General features: G+C 40.1%; 2 protein-coding genes across 3 annotated transcripts; one reads left to right on the plus strand and one right to left on the minus strand.

The window, feature by feature from the left end:
* Positions 1 to 13,006: 13,006 nt before the first annotated feature.
* Positions 13,007 to 15,169, minus strand: LOC111250992 (proteasome activator complex subunit 3-like). The gene has a single exon (XM_086989736.1). It carries the CDS (start codon positions 14,860 to 14,862, stop codon positions 14,059 to 14,061), a length of 804 nt encoding a protein of 267 aa, XP_086845862.1. The 5' UTR covers positions 14,863 to 15,169; the 3' UTR covers positions 13,007 to 14,058.
* Positions 15,170 to 15,576: 407 nt separating this feature from the next.
* On the plus strand, positions 15,577 to 24,350 carry LOC111250991 (uncharacterized). Of its 2 annotated transcripts, XM_022807092.2 has the most exons (8): positions 15,577 to 15,722; positions 15,906 to 16,032; positions 16,732 to 16,905; positions 17,300 to 17,553; positions 18,864 to 19,584; positions 19,893 to 20,107; positions 21,014 to 21,170; positions 22,040 to 24,350. In XM_022807092.2, exons 2-8 carry the CDS (start codon positions 15,955 to 15,957, stop codon positions 22,454 to 22,456), a joined length of 2,016 nt encoding a protein of 671 aa, XP_022662827.1. In that variant the 5' UTR covers positions 15,577 to 15,722; positions 15,906 to 15,954; the 3' UTR covers positions 22,457 to 24,350. The 2 variants fall into 2 exon arrangements, with proteins under 2 accessions (XP_022662827.1, XP_022662828.1); XM_022807093.2 differs by lacking the exons at positions 15,577 to 15,722; positions 15,906 to 16,032; positions 16,732 to 16,905 and having other exon boundaries at positions 17,413 to 17,553; positions 18,569 to 19,584.
* Positions 24,351 to 26,021: the final 1,671 nt, after the last annotated feature.

Raw genomic sequence — 26,021 nt, forward strand, 5'->3', positions numbered from 1 at the left:
AGTGGCGCCTGACTCCGCCCTAGGCTCCGCCTTGATCCTCCCCGAAAGAGGCGGCCGCTGGGAGAGGGCTGATGAGCGGTTAGGGCTGGCGGCTGGACAAATTGGAAATGGGCGAGGGTGGAAATGGGCCACAAGCAAGCGTCGACCGACGAGCCACCGCGCGGGTGAGCAAGCAACGATCGCTCGACCCGGTGGTGGTGGCGGTACTGCTGCTGCTGCTGCTGCTGCTGCCGCCGCCGCCGCCGCCGTCGCCGCTGCGGCTGTGCGTTACGGCTCGGTCCGGTCCGACCCGGCACCGCTGTGGGAGCGAACAGCGGCGGCGGCCTCGGCAGGAGTAGCCTGAGACCGGGGAGAGCGGTGGGGGCGTAGGGAGTGGGGATGGTAGCTAGTGATGGCGACAGCAGCAGCAGCAGCAGCGCTCGTGGTCGTAGGGGCAGCGAAAGGGAACTATGGAATAGTGGGGGAAGTCAGGGAAACTGAGAACGGGGAAGGGGAACGAAACGGGAATGAGTAGCAGCGGTCTGCAGAAACAGCACTCCACGACATGCAGACACCGACAATAGCGACGCAGGCAATAAGAACAGCAAGAGCAGCAGAAGTCAGTTAGTAGATGCTGTTGGTTGCTGCCTGTCGTCCTGCCGACTCCTGGACGCTACTAGAAGCTGGAGAACGAACGAACGGATACACGAGGCAACATCAAGTGAGCCAGCGAGCAAGCAAACGATTGCTGGTAAGACGAACGGCGGCGAATAACAACAACAACGACGACGACGATGATGATGCCGACGACGACGGCGGTGCTGCAGTCTACGTTGACGAGAAACGCCAAGACGACAGAAGTTAAGCGAGAAGGACAACTAGTGACGGCGACAGAAAAAAAGTGCTGCTGCTACTGTTGGAACCGGAAAGATAAAAACCATCCTCTAGTCGACGGGCAACGACGACAGCAATAGCAACAAATGTAACAAATGCTGAATCCGCCAGATAACGGTTACCGTCATCACGATGTAGGTGTTATGCCTTTTTAACGTCATTGTTTGACATTGTTGTTGGTGTTAATATTGCTTAATACCGTCGCTGTTACGGCTGTTATTGGTAACGTTCTTGGTGAAGGTTTCCCTTCATCAGCTATCGAAAACGACGCTGAATCTGTGCTACGGAGCTTATACTATTGTTATGTAGACAGAACAAAATCCTACGGCGTATGGTGACGATAGTAGCGCACTAAGCCGTAACCTCGTCCACAGCGTCAACAGAAAGATGAATTAAAAAATTTCAGACAAATCGAATTCTGTGAAGAGCGAAGTTCTCATGTAACAGCGACAACGGCAACCAACTCAAAGTAGAACAAAAACAAGGACATACATATAGAACCGCAAAAGGACAATTTGTTTCAGCTTTGAATTTCAGGAGAATAACAACAACAACAACGGATACTAACGAAGCACCGTTCGTTGTCAAGCTGAGGGCCAAATGCCCCCGATACCCGACGATATAAAATCACAAACGCTGTTAAGCAGCGGAGCAAGCTCATGATACCAGTTTTTAGTTATCTGTTCTATTGCAAATACTACTAACGTGGTCAAAAGCGATGGTATCTTCGATGCGATACCAGGCTACGTTGTAGACTACCTTCAAGGAAACATACGAGTCTGCCGCCATATATTCCTAAGACTAAACATATTGGGAAAGGAAAGCCCTTTAAGGAAGCTTTTGAGGAAAAATAAAATAGGTGCAAAAAATAGAATAGTATCCTCCTGAATACAACCATTAGAAGTGAACCTTAAAAATTATATGAACATATTTACTTAGATGATTGCAAAACTGAAAATCTATAACGCACAAAATAGACTGGCTTCACGCTGTGATCGAGGTCTGCAAAAAATCCTGCAAGTTAGGATCATACATGTAAATTTAATAAGCAGGGTTTAGAATTAACATGTATAATATACGTAAGTTACTCCTTATGCAGGTTTAAAATTTTCTGTGGCACCTCGAACATGCCGCGAACTAGTCCGTGTGTATCGAGACACAAGCACACAATGGTGCACACATTCAAACGCTTAGACACACACACACACACACACGCACATGGACACACAAACACACACAGACACACACACACACACACACACACCCGCAGAGACACACGCGAAAACGCACAGACACAAACACTCTGTGGCACACCCATGCATATATACACAGGCAACAGGGTTACAAGTGCGAGCAAGGTTACACTTGCGAAAGCAAGCAGCAGTCGACCTGGCGAATCTGCAATCAAGCGACCTCTTTTATCGGAGAGAAGGAGAGTTGTCCTAACAACCTTAGCTTTGCTCACGCCCTCAAACGCTTGCTTGTGGCTGATGCTGGCATCGCATAAGCAACACAGAGGATGGCTATATTCGCGCCTTTCTGCATACAGAAAGCGGAATTGGGAGTCAACGGTCTCAGAGGCGCTACGATTATATTGCTACTACGTTTGTGACGATAGTAATATCTACAGTAATGACGGCACTGCCAGCCCTATTCGTCTGTAGGCATAACGACGCTGGGGTCGATAAAGGAAATGGTCGACGTGATATGCGCTCGTTGCCAGATCTTTCTTTTTAAAGCTCGCTTCGACCTTCCCACAAATTTTTAAGGCTGTTGTCAGCTGTTGTAAGCTACCGGTACCCTTACACACACTCCATGCGTATACACACATGCATACATATAGCAAGCGAACGAAGAGGAACAGCCACGAAATCATGTCGTTATATGTTACTTTTGCACGATCAGGACCTCGTATCCTGTCGTGCTAGTGTCGTCAATGTGTGCTTTGCTGAAAGGATGCGACGTGCCTAACCTGAACTGTGGCTGTGTATATAACATTGCTCGATATACACATACTGCGCATGTACATACGTGGATACATACATACTCACGCAGAATAATAGAAACAAGAGAGGACAAGAACTAGAAGCAGCTTTTCCTCAACCGCTTACTTCGCAGTGGCCATCATCTTTGTTGTCCAATCCGTTCGAAGTGTCGAAGGAAGTGGAGAAGTTATAACATATATACACATTCGAGAGAGAGAAAGAGAGAAAGGGGGTGAGGAAGCCAGTGAGTTGCTGCAGCAAATATCGCAAAACTGCCCGGCTCTTAGCCGCCCATGCGGTGTGTCGTACACCATCGTACCCATTATCAGTAAGTAACAACATATGGCGGAGATTTAGCTGTATGTGCACATACAAGCATGCACACTTACACAACACTGGCTCATATGCTACTGCTAATGCGAGGCAGCGGCTGCGAAAGCGAAGTCATAGATTGACTGTTCTCATAAGCCGCTAGCTACGACAGTATCATGAGCAGGGAGACGAGATATGTGTCTATCTGTTTGCCTGCGTACCTCTCGGTATGTTTGGCGCCCTGCAGCTCAGGTGTCCCGCCGTCTGAACCAGGCCTGCCTGACATGACTGGGTTTAGTGCCGCTGCGCGCTCTCTCGTTCGTTTATTCGCTGGTTTCATTCGTTGATTGGCTGGTTGGCTGTACGGTGATCAGGAGCGACAATCATCCCAACTCATCGGCCGCCGCGTCACATTTTCTTTTCGACGAGTAGGAACGACCATCAAATTCTACATATACTTCTATGGCGACTACTACCATGTGCCTATAATAATACATGATTCTTATTCTAGCTATCAGTGCCGCTAGTGCTATCGAGAGCAGAGGTGACGACAGCGATGGCAGTAGCTGCAGCATCAGGGGTGGCGTGGTAGAAGTAGTAGCCCAGCAGACTCGTGCGACATCTGCTACGACTCAGCTTCAGCTTCTTCATCGTCATTGCCTACTTCGCACATTTATACGATATGTGATGAATACGCCTGTAGTCGTCCTAGAAACCAATGGCTGTTTTATACCATTAGGTTATGAGCATACGGTACGCTCAAAATTATTCCTGGTTGGTGTTTCCGACTGGCTCAACATGACTAGTTACATCGGCTGTTGCTTCGTTCTTGCACACAGCTTGATACGGGGTATCTAGTCGAGTCAAAAGGAAGCAAGCTACGCGTTTCTGTCGAAGGTCTAAATCGGTCAGAGCACTATGGGTTCATCGGTGGAGGGTCTCTGTCCCCGCAGGGCCTTGTTGCTCCGGTTGCGAATAGGACAGCATAGACTGGTGTGTAGGACACGCAGGGCTGTCATTGGATGCGACCAGTAGCTCGATAGTCGCATGTGAATGAACCGCATTGTACGGCTCTATTCTGCGGGCTTCTATTGTAACAGAAAGAGAAGCATGCTACAAAAGTCTCAGGACTTTCTTCCCTACCCTAAGAGTGGTTTTGATATCTGCGTCACTTTTGCCGCTGCCGCCACTGCTGCATAAACTGCTCGTTAACATCTCACCAGAGGCGAGCAGTGTACATCAGTAAACATATGTGGATCTATGTGTGCATGCTGGTTGTGTGTTTTATATAGGTGTCAGTGTGCGGCGCATCTTGCACACACACACCCAAATCATGTTGAAGGGAAAGCTGAATACATACAAAGCTAATACGTCCATATCTTTCTCATGTCGTTTATTTGCACAGGAAGAGGATATTGTTGACGCCTCAGCGACAAAAATGTATTCTAACGAAGACAACAACACCCATCCTGCGGGTTGCAATTCCTCTTCATCTATAATTATTGTAATTAAATCTAAATGCTACGACTCGTAGCAGCAAATGTTTCGTCGGCCACCTAGCTTGATATCGTTCTAGGTAGGACATGGACGCTTGTGTACGAGAGCGTTCACAGTAGTCCAATTTTCAAAAGCTTTGCCATTAGTCATTGTCACCACCTTGATGCCTGAGAGGCAGTTCACCAATATGAATGCCGTCTTGTTTTTACGTAACGCAGGGAACAATCTCGTTACGTCTTTGCTGCCGCCATCAATTTCTGACTTAAGTACAAATATAAGCGAAGCTCTTTAAGAAACCACATATATCCTGAAGCAAGCATGCACTTCTACTTTTTAAGTGACAGAAATCAGCTCTGAGACAGGAAATGATACCAAAATGTTTTACAGTTAGGAACTTACCTCTTTTCGTCGGTATTAAGTTGCCTCATCTCAAACTTCATACTAATATTCACTTGAAATACAATATACATATACACGTTGTTTGTTGCTTGCCGTTTGCCGTTGTAGTTGCGGAGCTTAGACTAGCCACTCCTGGCTTCTTTCAGCCACAGGTCTAGCATCCAAGGCATGTCTTTAAAAGGTGGTTGATATATATATATGTTAAGTGTTTATTTATTGATTGAACCTTAAATTGTATAGTATGTTATTGGCGGATGCAAATTTTAGTCTTATTGGCTGACCTAGCAATTTTAAGTGTCATTATAATTTCAACGATATAACTTGTTTACTTAAAAAGGAATTGTGATATATTCAATTATGGATAGCGATTGAGGGATCGCGAGCTTGAATACCCCATATTAAAATGACACTCGAGTGCTTTCGATCCGCAAGGACCTAAGATAAAGTTAAATACACACATAGAAAAGGAAACATGTGCCGCGCTCCTATAATCCAGCAGCGAACGCAAAATCTATAAAAACAAGACTAATATTTTTACTTATCAAGAATATTTATGTATCGTAGCTAAGATCAAACATAGTTTGTGAAGTAAGGAGAAACTTCAAAAAACAACTGAACGTGTATATACATTAAAATCAATCCTATATGAGCAATAGGTGATCCATTGACCATAATGTTTGTAATCATCCAATTGCTCCAACAGTAGAGTTTGGTTACTTTAAAGATATTCCTGCGAGCTGAGTCTTTTTTATCATAAACAATGGCTGGATGGGACGCATACGCAGGCGAATAAAAAAAAACTAATGAATTTACACACAAACCATCTATCAATGGATTGCTCATTACGCTAATATAACGAGACAGCAACGACTTGAGACGACCAGCATATAACATACGAATGTCTTTAGCTTAAGACTAAAGAGCGAAATCTTAGTCGTCGAATTTTTCAAGTGGTTTTTTCAAGTGGTCGGAAAAATAGCATCAAAAAAGATGAAACATGCAACCGTCGTTAATTAACGCAAATTATACGATGCTTTGCGTTTCCTACACAAATGTACTTTGTGCAATTCGGTCAAGAAGTGCGCTGGTACCATAGTCACGCTATCGCTGCCATTACCAAAAATCTAGCGCGCCAACGTAACGTTGCCGCATCAAGCATTGCATAGAAAGCAAAGATTCATGCTTCCCTTCAGAAGTGCTTTATACACGCACATATATATATATATATTTTGTATTCAGGAGTGCCTTTCCAGTTAGAGTGTGACGTCTACGTCGTAGACGACCTACTTAATCTAGTTGCAGTCAATGTGGTTCTTCCCTTACATATTCCAAGTTCAACATTTAAAACGGTTGTGATATTCGTCACTTTATTCGTCAGAGGTCGATCGAACTAATGAGACGCACATGCTCATATAACAAACAGGTTGTAAAGTCGCCTATTTCTATGCGAGTTTATAGTCAAAAACTTCTGTGTGGCACTGTCGAATTTCCTAGTGACAAACACACAAGACTGTGGCTTTACTTTGGTCGTTGCGCAAAGACATGGCCGAGACTCAAGTTCGCAGACAACAATTACATTATACACAGAGCAAGAAGTAATAAAGAATAATCTTGAACTCAGTTTATAAAAAGAGCACAATGGCCTAATTCTATAGGGGCATAACAAGTGGAATCCCTCTCGACATCGCGCACACCCCTTGTGAGTACAGCAACTACAATGGAGACGGTGGTGCCATCTAGCTATCTTTTAAAGAAACATCGCTCTGGCTCCACTGATTGTAGCTGCTGGCGCCCTCTACATCGAATAATATATAACGCGAATTTGGCGCCAGTTTGTGTTTAATACACGACATTGTTCCAGTATTAGTGGCAGTTTAACGTAGCCAACAGGGTAAAACTACACACACATTTAAAACTATGCTATGAAAGGAGTTTAGCAGATTTAAGATATTTATATATGAATCCAATTCGTCCATAGCATTGGACAGCCGAATTAGACATGCACCCTTATAGAGATATATTGATAGCTTTCCTATACAAATAGCCTCATAGAATAGACGCAAAATTACACGATTGCTTAGATTGGTACAAGATTAATAAATGATTACTAGGAGTTACCTAATATATATCCTACAGGCCTAGAGAATTTTTTCCCGACTTGGCCCGGAGGTTAACTGAGGTGCAACGCATCCTCAAAAATAGCTAACGGCCAAGTAAAGTTCTTATGAAACCGTTCAATTTATTCACTGTTATTATTATTATATATAATATGTGGATTATAACATAATAGTTAGGGTTTTTTGCCGATGTCTTTGCTGCTTTACCTTTGCTGATTCCAAGTAAGAGTGACGATGATTGCTAAAAAGAATCTAGTATTTTCGTTGTATGTATACACCGTTACGTCCTTTCGACGTCATATAAACACATAAAAGTTTGATAACACATTTGACAGAAGACACACGTCAGGTTAACATTAAAACCTTCACTTAGATATACAATTACCTCGTGGTGCAACATATCTAAATGGTAAATTTAGTTTACTATAGAAACGTTAATCGGTAGTAAAATAGGGATATTCGATGCGTTTGTATACTCCAGCTTTGTAAAACCCTGACGCCAAAAGAAGGTTGACATCTGCGGGCATCAACTGCATGCGTGTCGTATGGCCTTCCTGATAACTCTGATGGAAAGGAATTACTTTAACTCAAAACTGACGGGGGTATCAACCTAATCTAATAAAAACGAAATGTTAGTATCAAGACGAAATCTTCAATTTTATTATTTAATGAATACAGCTTTGAGGTTTTATTCCCTCCCTAGAGCGAAGACAGTCCACAATTTACGAAATTTGTTCTCGGACTGCCAAACACATCATTGATGTCGTTTGTCTTTCCAAATCTGTCTGTGATACAGTTTTTTCTTTGTTTCGCGATGAGGTAGATCTTTATGCTACACTGTTTCGTTAAGCTTATAATAAAAATGCAGTCAACAAAATAGAGAAATGGTCGTCAATCTGATTATGCAGGAGTCGTTTTTATAGCGTAGATCGTCCTAACGTTCAGAAAATGTAATACCTAATCAATACGATAGATCGATTTCCAGTAACGTATATAGAATGGCAACACAATAAGTGCAGTAGAAGTTGCGTATAGTTGGCGCATTAACAACAATGCTCGTTGATGCTGGTGCGCTACTCACGCATGGACGTTCAATGGCTTTACTTGGCTAAAAATAAAGGAGCCTTTTTTTTGTTGCCCGTTAAATAAAATTTGAAGTAAAAAAATGACTGCCAATTGACGAAAAGCTTAATGAACATGTTCAAATAATACCTGTTCTTAGCGATACTTCTCTACGCAGGACAGTCGTGTGGTCTTTAGCCAAACGGAACGGAGAGCGTTGCTTTGCTTTAGGTCTGAGGTACGTTGTTCTTCTAAATATAGACTAAAAAAAATGCTAAAAGCATATTAAATCAGCCTGCATCTAAGCTCGGTAATTACTATGACCATTAATATCTATGTTAACCCTTGTTTTTATAGTATTGTATGAGGTGAATTGAATATTCAATGGTCTTGTGCAATTTGTACCTGAGCCCGTTTGGGAAGTTGTTCAACTTTGGTTAGTACAAATCATATGTACGTACACGGAACCCTATTTGGAGTTTCCACGGGTACTGGGGTGTATTTACAATTAGCGGACATGAAGGCTGTTCTAGATACGAACGCATTTTCATGATAGTGTATTGGTGATTTCCGCTAGTGGAGATTCACATCCGAACGCATATCTAGACTGAGAAAAGTCTATAAACATATTTTCGATGACCTCTAGGTACGTTAATGAATCTGTTGCTATCACTGTTCTTTTAGATATATATTGGAAAATAGGCTTTGAAATGATAACCGATGGGAACCACTTCTGATGATCTATCCTGTAGCGGTGGAGTTTTAGAAATTAATATCACCCTTCGATTAAAGGATAGCCGAGTAAACAGTCTCTGTTGTGATCCGATGAACAGTACGGACCATTAATATATCCAAAAACTCGTCAGAGTAGTTAGTTAGTTCATTCAAAAAGACAGTCAAAAAATGTTAATTTTGACATTCATCTAAAGTTTAATCAATTTTTCTATAATGTATTCTATTCAGTCTCTGAACTACATTCTAGACGATGATAATAATAATAATTGTTAAAGAATAACATCGATTTTTAATTGGAGTTTACATCAGTGTTTACACTTTTTTGTTACAATAAGGAAGCGACTATGAGTACTAGGATAGTTATGATCATTGGGCGTCTATATCAAGCCGATACGTCACATTCTCAGTATTTTCGAGCAATATTTAACTGTTGCCGAGAACGGCGAAAGCAGAATTGTGTCTACTCTGAAAGCGCTCCCCCTAGGTACGGATTACTCTTCAGGGTTTCCATTCAGTTAGTTTCCTTGCGAAGCTATTTCTTGAAAAAGTGTCATTTTCAGTCCATAAAAAAACACACCCACACACACACACACACGTCTAATGGGCACAAAGCTCTCAGCGATGTGAAAACAAATCAAATCGTGGAAGTCAACTCCGGTACCTATGTGTATAGCCAAAGCTCCTTCCGCTGTCCGTCTATTCGGGTGTAAGGATATGCAATTTTTGGGGATACAATCGGCATTTAAAGCTCTTGAAATATATTGTAGAAAGTCGTCCCACGCTGTAACCCCAACGGCTGTTACCGGAATAAACCTTTCGATAAAAGTTTCCATGTAAATTGTAAACCTGTGCAGTGTGCTCGTAACGTATTGAGACGCACAACCATCCAGTTTTTTGTTACGACCATTAGATAGGTCACCGTTTGCCATCGTCTGACAGACGCTAACAGATGCCAAAGTAAATACTGCTGCCAAATAATTCTAGCACATCTGTTTAACCTAGTAGTACCGAAATAGCTTAGAGATTAGAGAAATCTGTCTTCTGAAATAGGCTTCTCTGATGCTGTTAGAAACGGAGCAAAATGGCCAAAGGGATCCACAGCTTTTTTCGACTCTCAAACGCCGACCCTGAAAGTGGTTAAGGCTACAGCCCAAAAATCTAGCTCTGAGTCACATTGTAATTTTTAGCACAGTTTTGGATGAACGGGACCCTGTGGAAAATGATGTTAGCCATTTAAGCTGGAAACTGCAGAGAATTACACAATCAAATGGCATATTAAGGGAATCAAAAGGAAAAACTGGCTAGGAACAAAGCGCATGTGGGCTAGTCTAGGGTTCTTGGTGTAAAAGAATCAAAGACAATTCCCGTGTTGATACCACTGAAGTTACGAAGGCGAGCTTCGCAAAATCAGTTTAAAATACAGCTCAGGTTTACTAGCAGTCCCAGAACAAAGAGAAAACCTAATTAACTCTTTTATTTACCTTTCATTAAAAAGTGCAATTTGTTCAATATGAATCGAAGCGGACTTAGAAACTTGTGCGCAAAAATCCATTATCCTTGTATCGTAGCTAACTGTTTTTAAGTTGAACCTGGAGTGGTTCTTACTGGTAATGATGACAACAGACTCGGTTTCGCTTTGATATGATTGAAAATAGAAATTCGCGGGGGGGGGGGGGTCTAAGCCGCTATACATCTCAATCGTATTAGAAGCGCCTGAATTCATCTGTTGACAAACGAATTATAATCGTAATGTGCTTGAAGAGGCTCATGCGAACCAGACACAACTGCCCCGGCTATATGGCTGCTGCCAGCAACAAGCGGACTGTCGAAAACACTCACATTGAAGATGTCTGCTAACCGTCAAAAGAACTTAATCGAAATAGTATCTTATAGCACGTATCATCATAAGATACTCATTGCCGAGTAATATATACATAGGCAAACATAAAACTAAAAATTCGACAAGACACATTGTTCGAACGATATTTACTGCCTGAAACAAGATGGACTTTTGAAGCCACAGAGTCAGCATGATATAGCTTCCTGTATTTTTGATGAACGATGCTGTTTTGCCAAATATTGAACCGAATACACCATAAATAGTCGTATGCGCGAAAAGGCGATAATGAAATATTTTGATCTGATCGATTTGCGCAGTTGGATATATGAACTTTTAAGCATAATGTATTCTTTATTTAGTCTTATTTAACCGGACAGACTTCTGTGATCCGTGAGGACTTTTGTTGGAATTTGTACATCTCAATACAACCAATAAAGACCTAGGTTCAATAGGCCTTTGACCTTCTGTTCACCACACAGATGGTCGGCGAACCGATATAATTTTAAGGAACATTAGTTTTAAACATGCCAACAAGTTGCGTTAGACACAAGTTTCTCAGCAGCAATTTTCGTGACCAAGCGAAATCTGTTCATCAAAAATAATCAAAACCTATTATTAGCCTTGTAGAGATTACTCGGATTCAAAGCCCACTGGCTTTATACATATGTGTTGTATTATGAAAAGCTTTGCTTGCTTCATATGGACGAAACGCCGTACTGTGCTATGCATGTGTTGGCCAGGCAAGATTTGATTTCTCTGTTACCGTGGGCCAAGAATTAGGAAACATTGAAGATAATGTCTTGGCACCTATAGGGCATGTAAAAGTGAACGTTGTTACTGGACATTCTAATGGTAGGGTCTAATAGACTGATAGTCTCGTAAAGGAAGCAGTATTTGTAACTGTCAAACTAAATTCGAAAAGCAAGCCGTTGAAGCCGCAAACTTTTCCTCGCATTACAGATGGGTACACAGATGTATATATATATATACGTATATATATGTATATATATAGCGTGGTTGGCTTAAATTTGGATTTTCCCTTACGAGTAACTACTTAAAGATAAGAACAGATATTTTAGCGATTTTTTTACATCTGCTAGAATTGTGATTCTTGACGACTATGTCTATTCAACGTGACCCCTTTCCATCTCGATTACAGATTTAGTTCAACGCTAAGCTGGTTACAGGCTTTTCGCGAATGTTTGTCTCGCAACTACCCTCCAGATAGCATGGAGTGAATGAGTGGACGTTGTCATGTCGAGACTTCTTGGATCCTTGCTCAGTGCTTTTACCCTCAACAGGCACGTCCTCTAGCTCGTAACTAAAGTAGTTCGCGTTTCTCCGAAATTTTGTGTCGAAATTAAGCATTTTCTCCTCTTGGAAAGATCGAAGGCAATCTGCTGTTTCTCTTCCGTGAGCAACGGCATTAATTGAGTTTGAAGATTTAAATGATTCCAGAAACCACCTGTATGATTTTTGTACTGACACGGCAGCTATAACATGAAACGCTATTACTAACAACCTGATCGAAATAGAAAGGTTATCCGACTGTGTTTTTGGACGACTGCAGTTAACGTTGTTTTTCCCTGTCGTCGAGCTTTTGTTGAGCTGTATTAAGGCCTGCTTTTGTCTTTTTATAATCGCACACTTATTTGCGATGCGGTATACTTTCAACTTAGGCTTATTGCCTCGATGGGGGTTTGTTTTGTGTGCGGAAATTGGATTATAGCTGATCACTAATCCCGATGAGAAAGCGCTATCCTTAAAACAAATTTATTTAGTAACCCCGATTTCGTATGAGTGCATCTATAAAACTGCTGCGCGACTGCTCCGAGAAAATCTCAATTTAAGCCGACCACCCTATATCAGAGTGGTAAACTTCACAATATTAGCCAGCATAATTTTCTATAACCGTCTATCTGTTCAACTTTAAAGTTGAACAGATAGACGGTTATGGGGGGGGGGGGGCATAGCGCGAAGTAGCTTTAAAATAAATATAACAATCTGAGAGGTTTACAGTCGACATTATCTGCCTAACGCTAATTTTAACAGAATTCACGCAGCAGCGAGACAGACATTTTTTGAGCTTCAAAAGAAGCATGTTAACTTCATGAGTATTCAATGACGTTTGTATATTTATGATTTAAGATAATGCTCTCTTTACTATTAAGCAATACGCTCTCATAAACAATTTTTCCAATTTAATTGTTTATTCATTTGTTTGGGTCTGATCAGTTGTGTTCAATCAACCACTTTTTAAACTCGTATACCATTTATGCAAATATATTTAAGATTTTACGTACCGCTACGAACTAATTAACGATAATAAATGTATGTATGAGTTGTAATTATAGTATTAAATATATAACACATTTTTTACATGTCTGTTTCGTTTGCTGTTTATTTTTACTAAAAAAATAATCCAGATTTTTTCTGGAAATATTACCACTTATAGAGAGTGCAAAATTTAGGCCGCCTTTTATTTATGAAGTTGTGACTAGGATTTTGTGAAAATCCTGAAAACTGCCAGTAAACATCTCCCCTGCCAACAGCGTAAGCTACTATTGCTGTGCATGCATGCCTAAATTCACATACTTTTCAATCCCATTCCGTAACCCTCTATTCATACATTATACATACCACAGACTTTCCTTCCTACATTAATTTCTACGTTTTTTTTTTTTTATTGATTTCTGTGTACATCGCCTAAGAACAAGGCAGGACGTTTCGTACCTTTTACGAATTACGGTTTTGTTGAAGCACGGCCTTCCATTGCAAAAGAAATGCGTTGTTGGAGCACACGGTAGTCGCACGACACCAGATCTTTGTGTTCTCTCACGCGCTTCATGTGCCTAAACACTACGTACACGAATTCGTAGTACCAAGATTTTGGTTTCTCGCCGCACTGATATACTTCATGTTGGTCAATATCGTAAGAGAAAGTTACGGACAAGCAGCATATAACGAATCCAAGCCTTAGATACGAGATTATGCAAACAAGTAACGAAATTTAGTAGTGATTAGTAAAAGAAGACCATTAAATAGGCGTAATCAGAAGTATTCGTGCGGCTTAACGGAATCATCACTTACTGTTGATGTAAGGTCTATCTGTGTGGCCTGTAAGCGTGCTCTTCCCCTAGGTAAACAGTGACACCATTTGATCACACTGTCTTACAAGCATAGTGGATCTGGCGAGGAATGAACAGATCTGTGTGTGTACGTATAGCAATATACAGATTCAATAGAGACTCTCCGTTGCATTCGAGCTACGAGGTTTCTTGATTTTTTCTAAATTTTTCGTTAGCATATCGTGCAAACCAGCGTAGTTATTGCGGAGTTCCTGAACAATTAGCCGTAAGCTAAAGTAATGCCTTTCGTCAATTTCGTCGACAGTCTTGCGTAGGTCTTCGACAAATGGATACTTTGCAACCTTTGCGACGATCTTACCGCGTGCCATAAAGTATCGCATCCCTTGATCGACGTAGGTAGCTGCTTCACTTTCGATAGTGGACACCTCCTTGAGGCACTCTTCCTGGATGTCGACGCCGAAGTTGTTGCCATCCTCAACCTTTGGAATAAGAAACTCGATCCACATTTTCAACAGATTACAATCATCGAGTTGCTGAAGAACGTGGGGCTTGACGACCTCCAAAAGTCGCATAACCGTTTTATTCACGTCAACGGTTCCGTAAGTCATCGTCATTACTTTGGTCCCTTCGACGGTGCTCATCATCGAACTATCTTCGCAGAGGGTCCTTCTCCGTTTAGCTTCAGGCTCGTCTGTGGCGGGCAGTCGAACTAGCGAGGGGTTAGGTCGAGGTATGTTGAGTTTCGCGTGCGTCGAGGACAGATCAAGATTGAATTCTGGTGATTTGAGCAGTGCGTTTAGTTGGGCAATGCGATCAGGGAACTTGTCAAGCAGAAGCGATTCAGCGTCTTTCATCATGCGTTTTTTCAGCTCATCTAACTGTTCGAGATCAGCTCGATCGCCGCCCGCAGCTGCTGCGGCATGCGAGTCTCCTGACCGCGACGAAACGGGCATCTTATTTTTGCCACGAATCCCTTTGTTAGCTATCGAAAGAAATTGAATGAGCTCAGATAACTGGACTATGGCGATATGACTGGACAGTATTTGTGTTTTGTGTAACTGTGGGAGCGCGATAGCACAAACTTGGCGCACAGAACTAACACAAACTTGATTGCGTGGTGACAGGTAAACTTATTTGTGAAGGTTTGAGCACAACGCAAACCACTTCACTTACAATTGTCTCAATGTTTTCTGTATCGACTGCGGCTGATGAGTGTACAGAGCGCGTGCTGCCGCCTCAAATTCGACAATGCACACACTATAGCTATCGGCTGAAAGATAATGATATGTCCACAGATGGCGCGATGTTTCAAATCGTCAACTTTAGCTACATTGGGTCTTCGTATCTAATGATAGTTAGAGATTTAGCCTACTAAAGTAAACGATAGCAGCTACAAGACCTATCGAATAAAATCGATGCACCTTTTATTCTATCAGATATATGAATATAGGTGTTTTTTCGTATTTCTTTTTCATCAAAAAATAGCTACGTGCACCCAAATTTGGGTTGTTGTAGTTACAGCATGTTCAGCAAAGATTTTTTTCAATGATAGCATAGGTGGTAACGTGTCTGCTCGCTTCCCTTAGAAGCACGCTCTATTCTAGGCTTGAATTCAGGTGTACACACTTTATTTCGTGCTGATGTTATGCCTGTCGTCTGAACTGGTGCCGAACGGCTCAGGATCCAACCGTAAAGCGCGGAAAGCAGGTCCAGACATATTCGATTCCAACTGCTATGGTGACATGCAATTAGCTTTTAACATTACCACGCCACTAAGAAGCCTTTAGCGTCAGGTTGTTGGAACAACTGTGTGGTTAGTCGGTGTTTTTTACGACATTTGGTTGTATCACTACATTTTTTTTGCCTACATGCTATTTGGCTAAAAAATCATTATAAATATCAAGTAAATTCATTAGCGCATTTTAAAGGAATATCAAAACCATAAGTGTTGCTATCATTGTTGTCTGAAGTGATTTTTTTTACGAACCTTCAACAGTTTCGAAGACAGTGACCATTACGAACGGTAGTGTGGTAATAATCGAATAATGGCAGTTAACCAGAACGTACTTCAAGACTTGATTTCAACGATTCGAGGGATTTTATTCGAAGAATGCTCTCTTGAGGTATGAGCGATAGATAATGAGCGCCTACCGCCATCCATGGCCTCTCATATATAAATAGTATTCATTAGACGGTAATGCTAAACTTATTGGCATAATATAAATAACTAAGTATAAGATAACTGACTGCTATTCGGTCAGTCAGTTCGTATTGACGGAAGCTCTTTGGGTGCAACTACATATAGATTTCTTTAGATTAGTAGGCCCTGTGCGATACGTTCAGGCGAAATGTAAACAAACCATCAACTTTGGCGACTATCAGATTGCAAGCATAACCTCTTACGAAAAATGTGCAAACCAGCAAGTACATATATTTGCAGGAAACTGGTAAACATTGACTATTCACTTGTAACAGAAGCCGTGTACGCCCTGTTAGATGTCACTCGTTTAGTTAGAGATTGTTTGGTGTTAGCTTGATATAGCTACAAGGTTTGCAGCATTCTTTTAGCATTGCAGTATCTAAGACTTTGTTTTGTTAAACAGTCTTTAGATACTAAGGAAATGTGCTCTCAGTTTCAGGAGCCGCTCCTAAAAAGACCAACCCAACGTTTTCTATATCAGATAAAGTTTCTGCTGCTGTGGAACATCAGTGAAATCATATGGACTAGTCTCTTTATTCGTTACCACCATTGTAGTAGAGACGTTCCTTGTTGTTATCGAATCTGCGACGGACCTACTAAATTACTAATTATCGATCTACAGGATCTTCAGGGCGAGTTTAAAAAGTGGAAAGGTAAGCCTATACCCTTCCAAGACTACAAATACCAGTCTCTTCAGGATTTTCTCGAACAAGAAGTAGGCTGCACAATCCGAACAGTGAAAAATACGCGTTATGTAAGCTGTAAATCTGAAAAATCAAGCCATATTGCAAATCTGGTGAGCATCACAAATTCTCTATTTAAAAGGCATATTGAAAAGGTATTTCCTAGGTAAACTATTGCACGTATGTCTACGTTGAGCAGACCAACAACATTAATAGTAGTTCATGTAATAAGGTGCCTTGTCTTCATTTATAAAGTGGCTCCTGAAAGAACAAAAATGCCATAAATGTCATACTAAAAAAACGCATGTAGAGGGCAGGTGGTTACAAGGCCGTGCTTACCTTGCCAGAGGCTGCAATGCATTTTGGTCCAGAGTAAGGGCCTAACTTAGCTAGGCCTAGGAGAAAACTCTTAAATTTATGAACTCTATAATACTAAAAAATAATAAGTGGACATTTACGTTCAATTTAAGTGAAACATATTTTTGTACGGATGCATAATATCTTCAGGTTGAGAATCAGAAGCCTGCCGTCAAAAATAAAGGAAAAGGAAAAGTGCGCCTGATTCAATCGCCGCGATTACAACAGCCATTACCGTTCCGATTACCTCGACAACCAAATCAAGGGAGTCGCCCCGATCTATCCAGATTTAATGAATTTCTATGTGACCATGACGATCGATATATACAACTTAATAGTAGACCGAATTACGACGGATCTATAAACTGGGGACAAGGAGGGCTGAGTTTCGGTCCAAGATACGGGTATGAGTACTTATCGCTATTTTGTTCTTTAGTATGTTGAGCTGAAACCTATTAGAACGCAAACCCTTTCATTAAGGCTTTTGTGCTTGTAGCAGAAAGATGTATGCAATCGATGCAAACTTTGTAGAATTGGTGTAGAAATTTCAAACATAATTTTCTTACTGTCGTCTGCTGACTGTAAACGCAAACTTGTCTTGCTGTGATCTGCATAAGATGCGATTTGGGGAAAAAAGACTTCTCTTGTTTGGCATAATAACAATAATAGTAACTAAGGTTTTTGTCTAGCAGAGATTATCATACAATAGCAGTCAGTTATTCGGTTAGTTATTTTGAAGCTAAATATGTATTCGATCATAGTAGTTAAACGATTATTTCATGCACAAAGGAATACTTCGTTATCGTTTTATTTAAATGTTCTAAAGGCATTTCGCAAACCTGCTGCAGCCCATACTGGCTGCCACAGATATGAAGTTCAGAAAGGATTTAATTTTTATTCTTTAATGCTACTCTGACCCTAACCACGCTGCAGTTATATCTAAATCCACTCTGCCTTCCGAAACATTAAGAAATATATAATTTCTCAAAGTATTATCCATTTGTAGACTGGTCGACTTTTGAGGCAGCTACAAATGGCGTTCGTCACCACATCAGGGCTTTCTGTTTGCAGTAATTGTTTGGTTGAATTTTTATTTGCGGATTTGGCTCTCTGATAGCCATATAAATAATCCAGATATAGTTGACCATAGTATTGGTTCGAGGAGATCTAGATTTCCCTTTGCTAATGTTGTCTTATGCGATATCTACATTCATCTAACCAAATTTGGATGAAGTGGAAAAATCAGTAAGCAAAAACGTTTGATTTTAGCTTATTTTAGTCTGTCAAAATTGTCTACCAGCACATAGTCAGGGATTTTGCATGAGGAATACTGCGGTTATATCTAGGAATTGCTCCATCTCTTCCATCTTTATCCTGATATCCATATATCCCGTGCTGTTCTGTTTTTTGTCTTTAAAGAAACTCGACACTGAAAAGGAGCTACGCGAGTAGTGCAATAAGCACTATTCGTCCAATTTTAAGTGATGCTCCGAGCAAGGATGGAGAAATTCTTTACGACAGACGTAAAACCGGACGACCTCATGCAGTACCTTGATGAATTGACCGAATACGAAATAGGCTGTGAAAAACCACCTCAACTTAGTAATCTGGATGATTGGGATTTCTTCAGGGGACTCCCATCTGTCTTTGACATTATGTGCCAAAGGTATGGCGCATTATTGCATGTACCAGTTATGTTTCCTGTTTTTTCCAGAGAGCTCAGACCAGTACTCAAAGCTTCTACACGAGACTCGGTTGAGTTGGACATATTTGGAGAGCCTAGGCAGAAACTGCCCGCGGCAACGGACGTGATTCATATGTTGTCGAAACTGAACAAACAGCTTGCGGGCAGCGAGGTAACTCTGCAGAAATACTTCGAATCGTTACAGCAACAAAATGGCTATCCGCCAATTATGTTTTTGAGGCAGCGCCATAGGACAGATGAAAAAATAATGGAGTTTATTACACTGAATGCGAACTTGCAAAATCCTGTCGAGATTACACCGACGGGAAAGCTTCGGATAAAGGATTCGCAGCCAAAACTCGAAGCGAACGATGATCAGCGTACAACTGCAACGTGTACTTTTACGACGGCTTGTACCGTTAGCAATGATTCCCCTACACTTGGTTCAGAATATACGTACCTCGCAAATATACCTTACAGTACGGCTTTCAAACATGAACTCATCCCTAGTGGTAACCAAGTCGATGCTATGGTGGGTCCTTTTGCGGGTGGCCGTGAGCTGAAATTTCATTTCACTACGACGGACGAAATCAACCTACGGAACGAGCTCTTAACGCGAATAAACTCCGAATCCTGTTTCAAGGCCCCTTCTCATGTGTATAGAGGTATGCCGTGTTTAGCGCTTGACGATACAACGTCCGAGACGTCGCAATATAATCGAGCTGTCGTTATCGACGTAGAAAATAGTCAGGTTTGTCAAGAGCATAACTTTATCGCAATAATATTTCAATCGATTGATAATAGTTATACTTGTTTACTATCTGGCATCAGCCACTGATCGTTTATCCCTCGAACAATATAGTAAAGACTGTTTGATTTTGTCAAACATCAGGGGATACGGATTGGGTATTAACGGACTTACTTAGATTATTCTTCTTACTTAGATTATTCTGCCCATTTTCGTACCCATACTGTCAGTTCTGATGTAACCCAACTGAATGTTATCAATATGGTACACATCGAAAATAAGAGTTTCTCTTTGTCGATTCTTTATTATAGGCTACATTGTATTTTGTCGACAGCGGCGTGACCGCAACAACGCGTATTGAAGAGATAAGGAAAATTCCGCCAGAATATCTTAGAGAAAATGTCTATTCACATCCTGCAATCGTGGCTTTTGTCAAACCGATTAGAAATCAGCTGGAATTCAAGTACCACATCGTGCAGCGTTTGTGTATAAGCGACGGCGATATTGCGAGCATAAAGATTCTTAGGTAAAAAAAAAGTACACTAATTTAGTAAACTCCTATGTAATATTAATTAAGAAACGCTGTTTTTTTTTTATCGTTCCTATTCATCAATTTACGTGTAGAATAGTATTGGGTTGCATCCGTTTGACCCCATGGTTTTTTGGCGATTTTTTGCCGTCTAGTTTAGCAATAACATGTATCAATTTAGAAATATTTTAATAATTAGTAATACTTGCCATGGTTTTTCCTTTTTATGTACTAAAAGTTGTGTATCTTGATCCGCTTTCTGGACCACTTTGTTTTTTACCCTATTTTCTGATCGCGTTGATTGAAACGGAAATGTAAGCTTTAGGGCCAACAAGGGGGAGAGGTTACACTGATAAAGGGGAAAATTCCTATCCAAGCTGTCTCAATATTTATAATATACAATATTTCCTTTATTCCGCTACACAAGAGACCCTATCTGAATTTTTGTCTTAAACACAAGCACTATTCTTATGTAGCTAAGAACATCTGTTAGAATGAAACAAATTTACCGTATTACGCCGCTGATAAAATACTTTATTTAAGGTTCATGTGGGGAATAATATCTTGTAAATTGCTATTCGAAAATCTCTATGGAAACGATAAATGCCGATTAGTGATAGGATTAATGGTTGCATTTCAAAAAACTCGGAAACATTTGACAATGGCTTATATAATATTTTAACGGAACCATGTATACGTGAACATGAGGAAAAGACGCAATTCTCTGATGGTAATAATAAAAATATAATTTTTAAAATGTACTTCAAAAATTACATATAGACATTTTATAGATGTTCGCGATGAGCCGTTAAGTTTCAGTGCGACTCTTTGGGTGTATAAACTTTCAGATTGAAGGTACTTATTAAACTGAATGCTGCCTATTGTGCGATGACATTATTTCAGTCACTGTAAGCCATACCATTTCGCGGATCTAGAAGATCTAGTAAAGCCACTCATTAACGATGGCTTGATCGAAGTGGATCCAACACGGCATGGCATCAAAACTTCAAACTCTGAATTTAAAGGTGACGATGATAGGGAATCTTATTCTCTGATCAAGGTAAGCATAAAATTATTTTTAAAATAGGCCTAGAAAAATATTTCAAAGGCATTGCCACTTTCTTCCTATTGATTTCTCTATTTACATACTTAGTTATATTAATCGCGGTGTATTTGCGGAACTCAGCTTTAAATTTAGTAACAATTCTATTAATTTTTTTTATCAGTGATACGCCTTGGGGAACTATTGTATCCTGAGTCATTTATTCGGCTAGTGCAAGCAACTTAAAACCCCTAGTTTTTAATGAACAAGCATTTTTAGGTATAGGAGCTTTGCGTAAAGCATAAATGATAGAATAAAATGGATTACACAAATGTTTGCATTGTAGTAGCTGGCAATAAATCGGAGTAACTATCACCTACGGACGAGATCCTGATGTATGATTTCCACCATAGATGTCGTGCCACTCCTTATTTGCATGAACTTAACGAATCAAGTATATTTGATAGGTTAGCGGAAAAGAACGACAGTACAATGTTGCAGGATATCTGGAAGTCATCGCTTTGAGAGGTCGGGTGTTTTAACGCATAAATGAAATGGTGACGAACCGTAGTGGAGTAATCTTCCAAATTCCAAATAGTTCCAAATTCAATTCAGAACATACTTTATCAGCGATCCTTTTACGGCAAATAATCTGAACCTATCGCATCCATACCTAAAGGAGCTAATATTTAGCTGCTCGTCATCACCAGTGCTAGTGTTATCACTATATGACACAGCATGATCATGTCGAGAAAATGCAGGCTTGATTGTATAGGCTTACATGTAGATAGTTCTTATTTGTTTTTATTGGCTTTTATAAGTAAAACGACAAACGTATGTTGGTTTGACTAGACTGAAATTTGATTTTTATTGATTCCCGATTGCAGGTCCAAATGCTGTGCACTATGAACAATTTTTACATTGTGGCTCGGGACTACAAGAAACGCCAAATTCTCGTGCCAACGGCATGTCTCTCGGACATATTCAATCTTCAGCAGGATACACTACTAACAGCTCTTGAAACAGCTGCTTTTTTGAAAGTATTGAAAACTCGCGAGGTTCAGGGGGATGCCAGCAAAAAACTGTATCATCAACTCGCCGAAGTTAAATGCCCTCTCCTCAATCCAGGCGAAAAGATTACGCTTGTTCCAATTGAAGCTGTTGTGCCGCTACTGAGTGCGTACGAAGGCGCATTCACGTCGAAGAAGACCCGTAGCTATATGAAAATGTTGATTAAAAACATAAGAGAGCTTTGCGCTAGTTATATAAGTAGTACTAGACCGGACAGCGCTACTCAGCACTAGCAAGTCGTTTTCTAAGGCTTTACAAGCAATTTTCGATTAGAGATGTGATCCATGAACATTTCTGCTGGAACCGTTTCTCATTGGTTTCAGAGGCCAATAATAGGTAGGGCGAAGAAAATCGATGTTGGCGTGTATTTATTAGATAGATACAATTAAAAAATTATGAATACAATACTGGCTAAAGTTGTTGCTTGATTGCCTAAAAGCCTGATCTTATTGAAGGTAGCTTTCTTCTTAGATCTGAAGGATTCGCTAAACTATGGACACACCTTGCAGAGGACGAAGTAAAGGGATAAAGGGAAGAGTATTGGCACATAAGCACATGTGCCTATACTCTTATATTTTTATAACTTTGTGTACGTACATGTACTCAATGTTATAAAACTTTATTGATCTCGTTTCTGATAGCCGCTGGCCTATGGCAAAACGAATTTATAACAATAATTTTTATAATATTATCACCAAATATCGAGAGAAGGCAATTATTATTCGTTATTATGTTCGTGATTGCCCTCTTGTCAGCAGGCTCTGTAACTAATTTCCTCAAAACATCGTACTAAAGTAACACAGATCTATCACAATAACTTTTCAGTAATAATAAGGGATACCACTGATACCTGAAGAGCTCTATTCATTATTACCAAGCGTCATTTGTTGGATTGAAGTAATCATATGAAGACAGCTAAGCTTCGATACGTCACGTCGTGGTCCCGTTAGCGACACTACCAGATTAACTTACAATCACAGAAATCGATAGACGAGTTATGAGACTAGTCTGTCAATCGATATGACAATGTATTTAGTGTATGAAAAAGTTATTTCGAAATATTTTTTTTTATACCTAATGAACTAACTACGCTTTACAAAAATATAAAAAAAAATGCATATCTTCATGGTAAATAGTTACTTTCGCTGATCATTGCATTTTTTTTTATTTAAATCGAATTACTCGGACAATTCAGGAACAATGTCGATGTTGTTGATAACTAAAGCCCTCGTAGACCTCTGTTCGCCAAATAGAGTGCTACAGTGTTATAGAGCTATAGAACTGGTGTTAATAAATATAAAAAAATAAAGATTAGTGAAAAATAAATGAAAATTACTATTGTCACCAAACATTTTCAAAGTTTGTCACTTTTTTTATGTCGATGTTGTTAGATAGAATAGAGAACAAGTATTTTTTGGCTATGTTTCATCTTGTAATAGGGCTTTCCATCGAAGCTACATTAAATGTTTAAGATACCCGTGCTTCTAAGGGAACATTGTGAACGTAAAGAAGGCTAAGCATATCTATTGCACTTCCATGGAGCTGTATACCATATAAAACCTTGGAGAAGCGTTACTTGGGCCGCGTACTGTGCATAACTGATCCGGAGGATGATAATAGACAACCACAATAACGATTAGTATTACGTATCCCAACCTGTCTGTATAATGATCGTATGGTTCTGTTTATAGCAAGCAGGGGTAAAACCCAGTTTTTCGAAATAACACAGTCTAATCTTGTTTAAGATACGTTTTCCTGGAAACGTGATTAACGTGAAGAGAATGGGCTAATTTGCCATTTTTGTTAGCAATGTGGCCTGCTTGTCTGTGTGTGTACTCCTGTTATAGACATACGTTAGTGTATTGGCGTTGACGGTCATTGCCCGACTGTACCTACATTAGTATGTAAGTTTGTTTGTTAGCAGACGAAGTGAATCCGGAGATGGACCAAAATCAGGATCTGATCTGTCATCAGCAGTTTCAACTAGTTTTATATCCGAAACCTTCAGCTGCAATATGTCCTTAGATAATTGTTGATCATTTAATGACGCTGTCTAATTTAAACAACACGACAAGCTAGAACATAAACATACGACGCACGGCGCCAAATAAACAACCCTGCACTTCATTATGACTGCTACTTCTCTAGAGCTAAGTAACAATAATTATTACTTTAACTTAAAAAGTATATCCTCATGGCGAGTTTAACTTAAAAACTCGCCATGAGGATATATTTTGAATATTTCGTTGTTATGGGAACCTTAACCATGCTATTGGCCGCCTAAATGTTTTGCCATATCGACTCAAACATATTGTTATATGCTACAAAACAATATATGTACGCTTTTGATTGTTAAACTTTTCTTTGGAACTAAAACAAGATTCTATTGAGTGTACACCCCATTCAAAAAGTGGCCTTTTTCTTTTTGCATTTGCCATTAGTCGTTCGTAGCTCATCAGATAGTGCGACTGACTCGAAAATTCTTCGGTAATAGACGATTTAAGTTCGCACTAGTGACAATATGATTAAATCGTAATAATGATATGAGCTTAACCTATTCTATATTACTCCGATCAAAATATTACTACAGTAGTTGATAACTTACTTTTCCTGGCTGCTAATTTTGATTACGTTTACACTGCTTCAAGTTTACTAAAAGTTACTGCCTGCTACAGCAGTTGAAGAACTGAAGAGGGTAGTTTGATACAATATTATTGTCTTCTTCGTTGAATTTCCTGCATTCCTGGATCATTGTCAATCATCTGACATTATCATTTATTTATATCATAGTTAGGGGAGTTTATATTTACTTGATCAGGAAGTTCTATGCAGTTCAGTAGGCACAAACTGGTGCACACATTTCACCGTAGGTCTATTTATGCTAGCTTTTACATGTCAATGTTTTTGCAATAGCATGGCTCTAGACCAATTTGATTTTTTTAGTCAACCTTACGCATACGTTCATATATATCGCGAAGGGTGCAGTTAACCTTTTATGGCCTAAAGAGCAATAGAAGAAATTAAACTGAATACTTTATTCCAGGAGAATTAAAACATGCTTCACGAGTTTATTTTTAACCGGATGTCTTGTGCAGGTTATTTAGCTTTGCTCATTGTCTGGGATAGGGAGTAGGTAGTCTCAGTCCCATCCCACATATCATACCAAGATAGCTTTCGATCGTTTTATCCAGTCGCTTGTATGGAGAACCACTTTTGATTATATTAGTCAACGTTGGTTTCCGCTGCAGATTTTGGTGGTTTTATTGGTGTTTGCATTTGTGTGAGGGATACCATGGGGCTTAACTGTCTGTTCAGTAGACAAAAGCTATTTGTTACCATACTTTGTACGTTTAACGATTTTCTTCACAGCGTATACACACAATGACCAATCCGAATACTGCTCAAATACAGTACCTTAACATTGTATGTGTGTATAAATTAACACAACACAAACCAAGCTATAAATTCTAACGAGTATTCTCACAGCTTTAACACTATTAATCTGGTGGCCTTCTTATTACCAGCTTTTCGGCGAATGTAATTAATTTCGAAAAATTTGAACAATAGATAGTATCGAGCGATGCCAGAGAAATGAATGAAGCCATACCTGGGCGTAGAGTAAGGGGTTTAGTTCAGGAAATAGCCTTCGAATCCTCAGGGGTGTCAACAGGCACACAAGGCATACGTATGGCTTACGGGTGTTCAGTGTTCACCGTATAACAGCCTCTTTATCTGGTAATACGCAGCCTGGGCCTTGCCAACCAATAAAGTCTTCAAAAGCAAATAGCCAGATCACAG

Source organism: Varroa destructor, unplaced genomic scaffold, assembly GCF_002443255.2.
Source record: "Varroa destructor unplaced genomic scaffold, Vdes_3.0 BEIS01000005.1, whole genome shotgun sequence".
NCBI lineage: Eukaryota > Metazoa > Arthropoda > Arachnida > Mesostigmata > Varroidae > Varroa > Varroa destructor.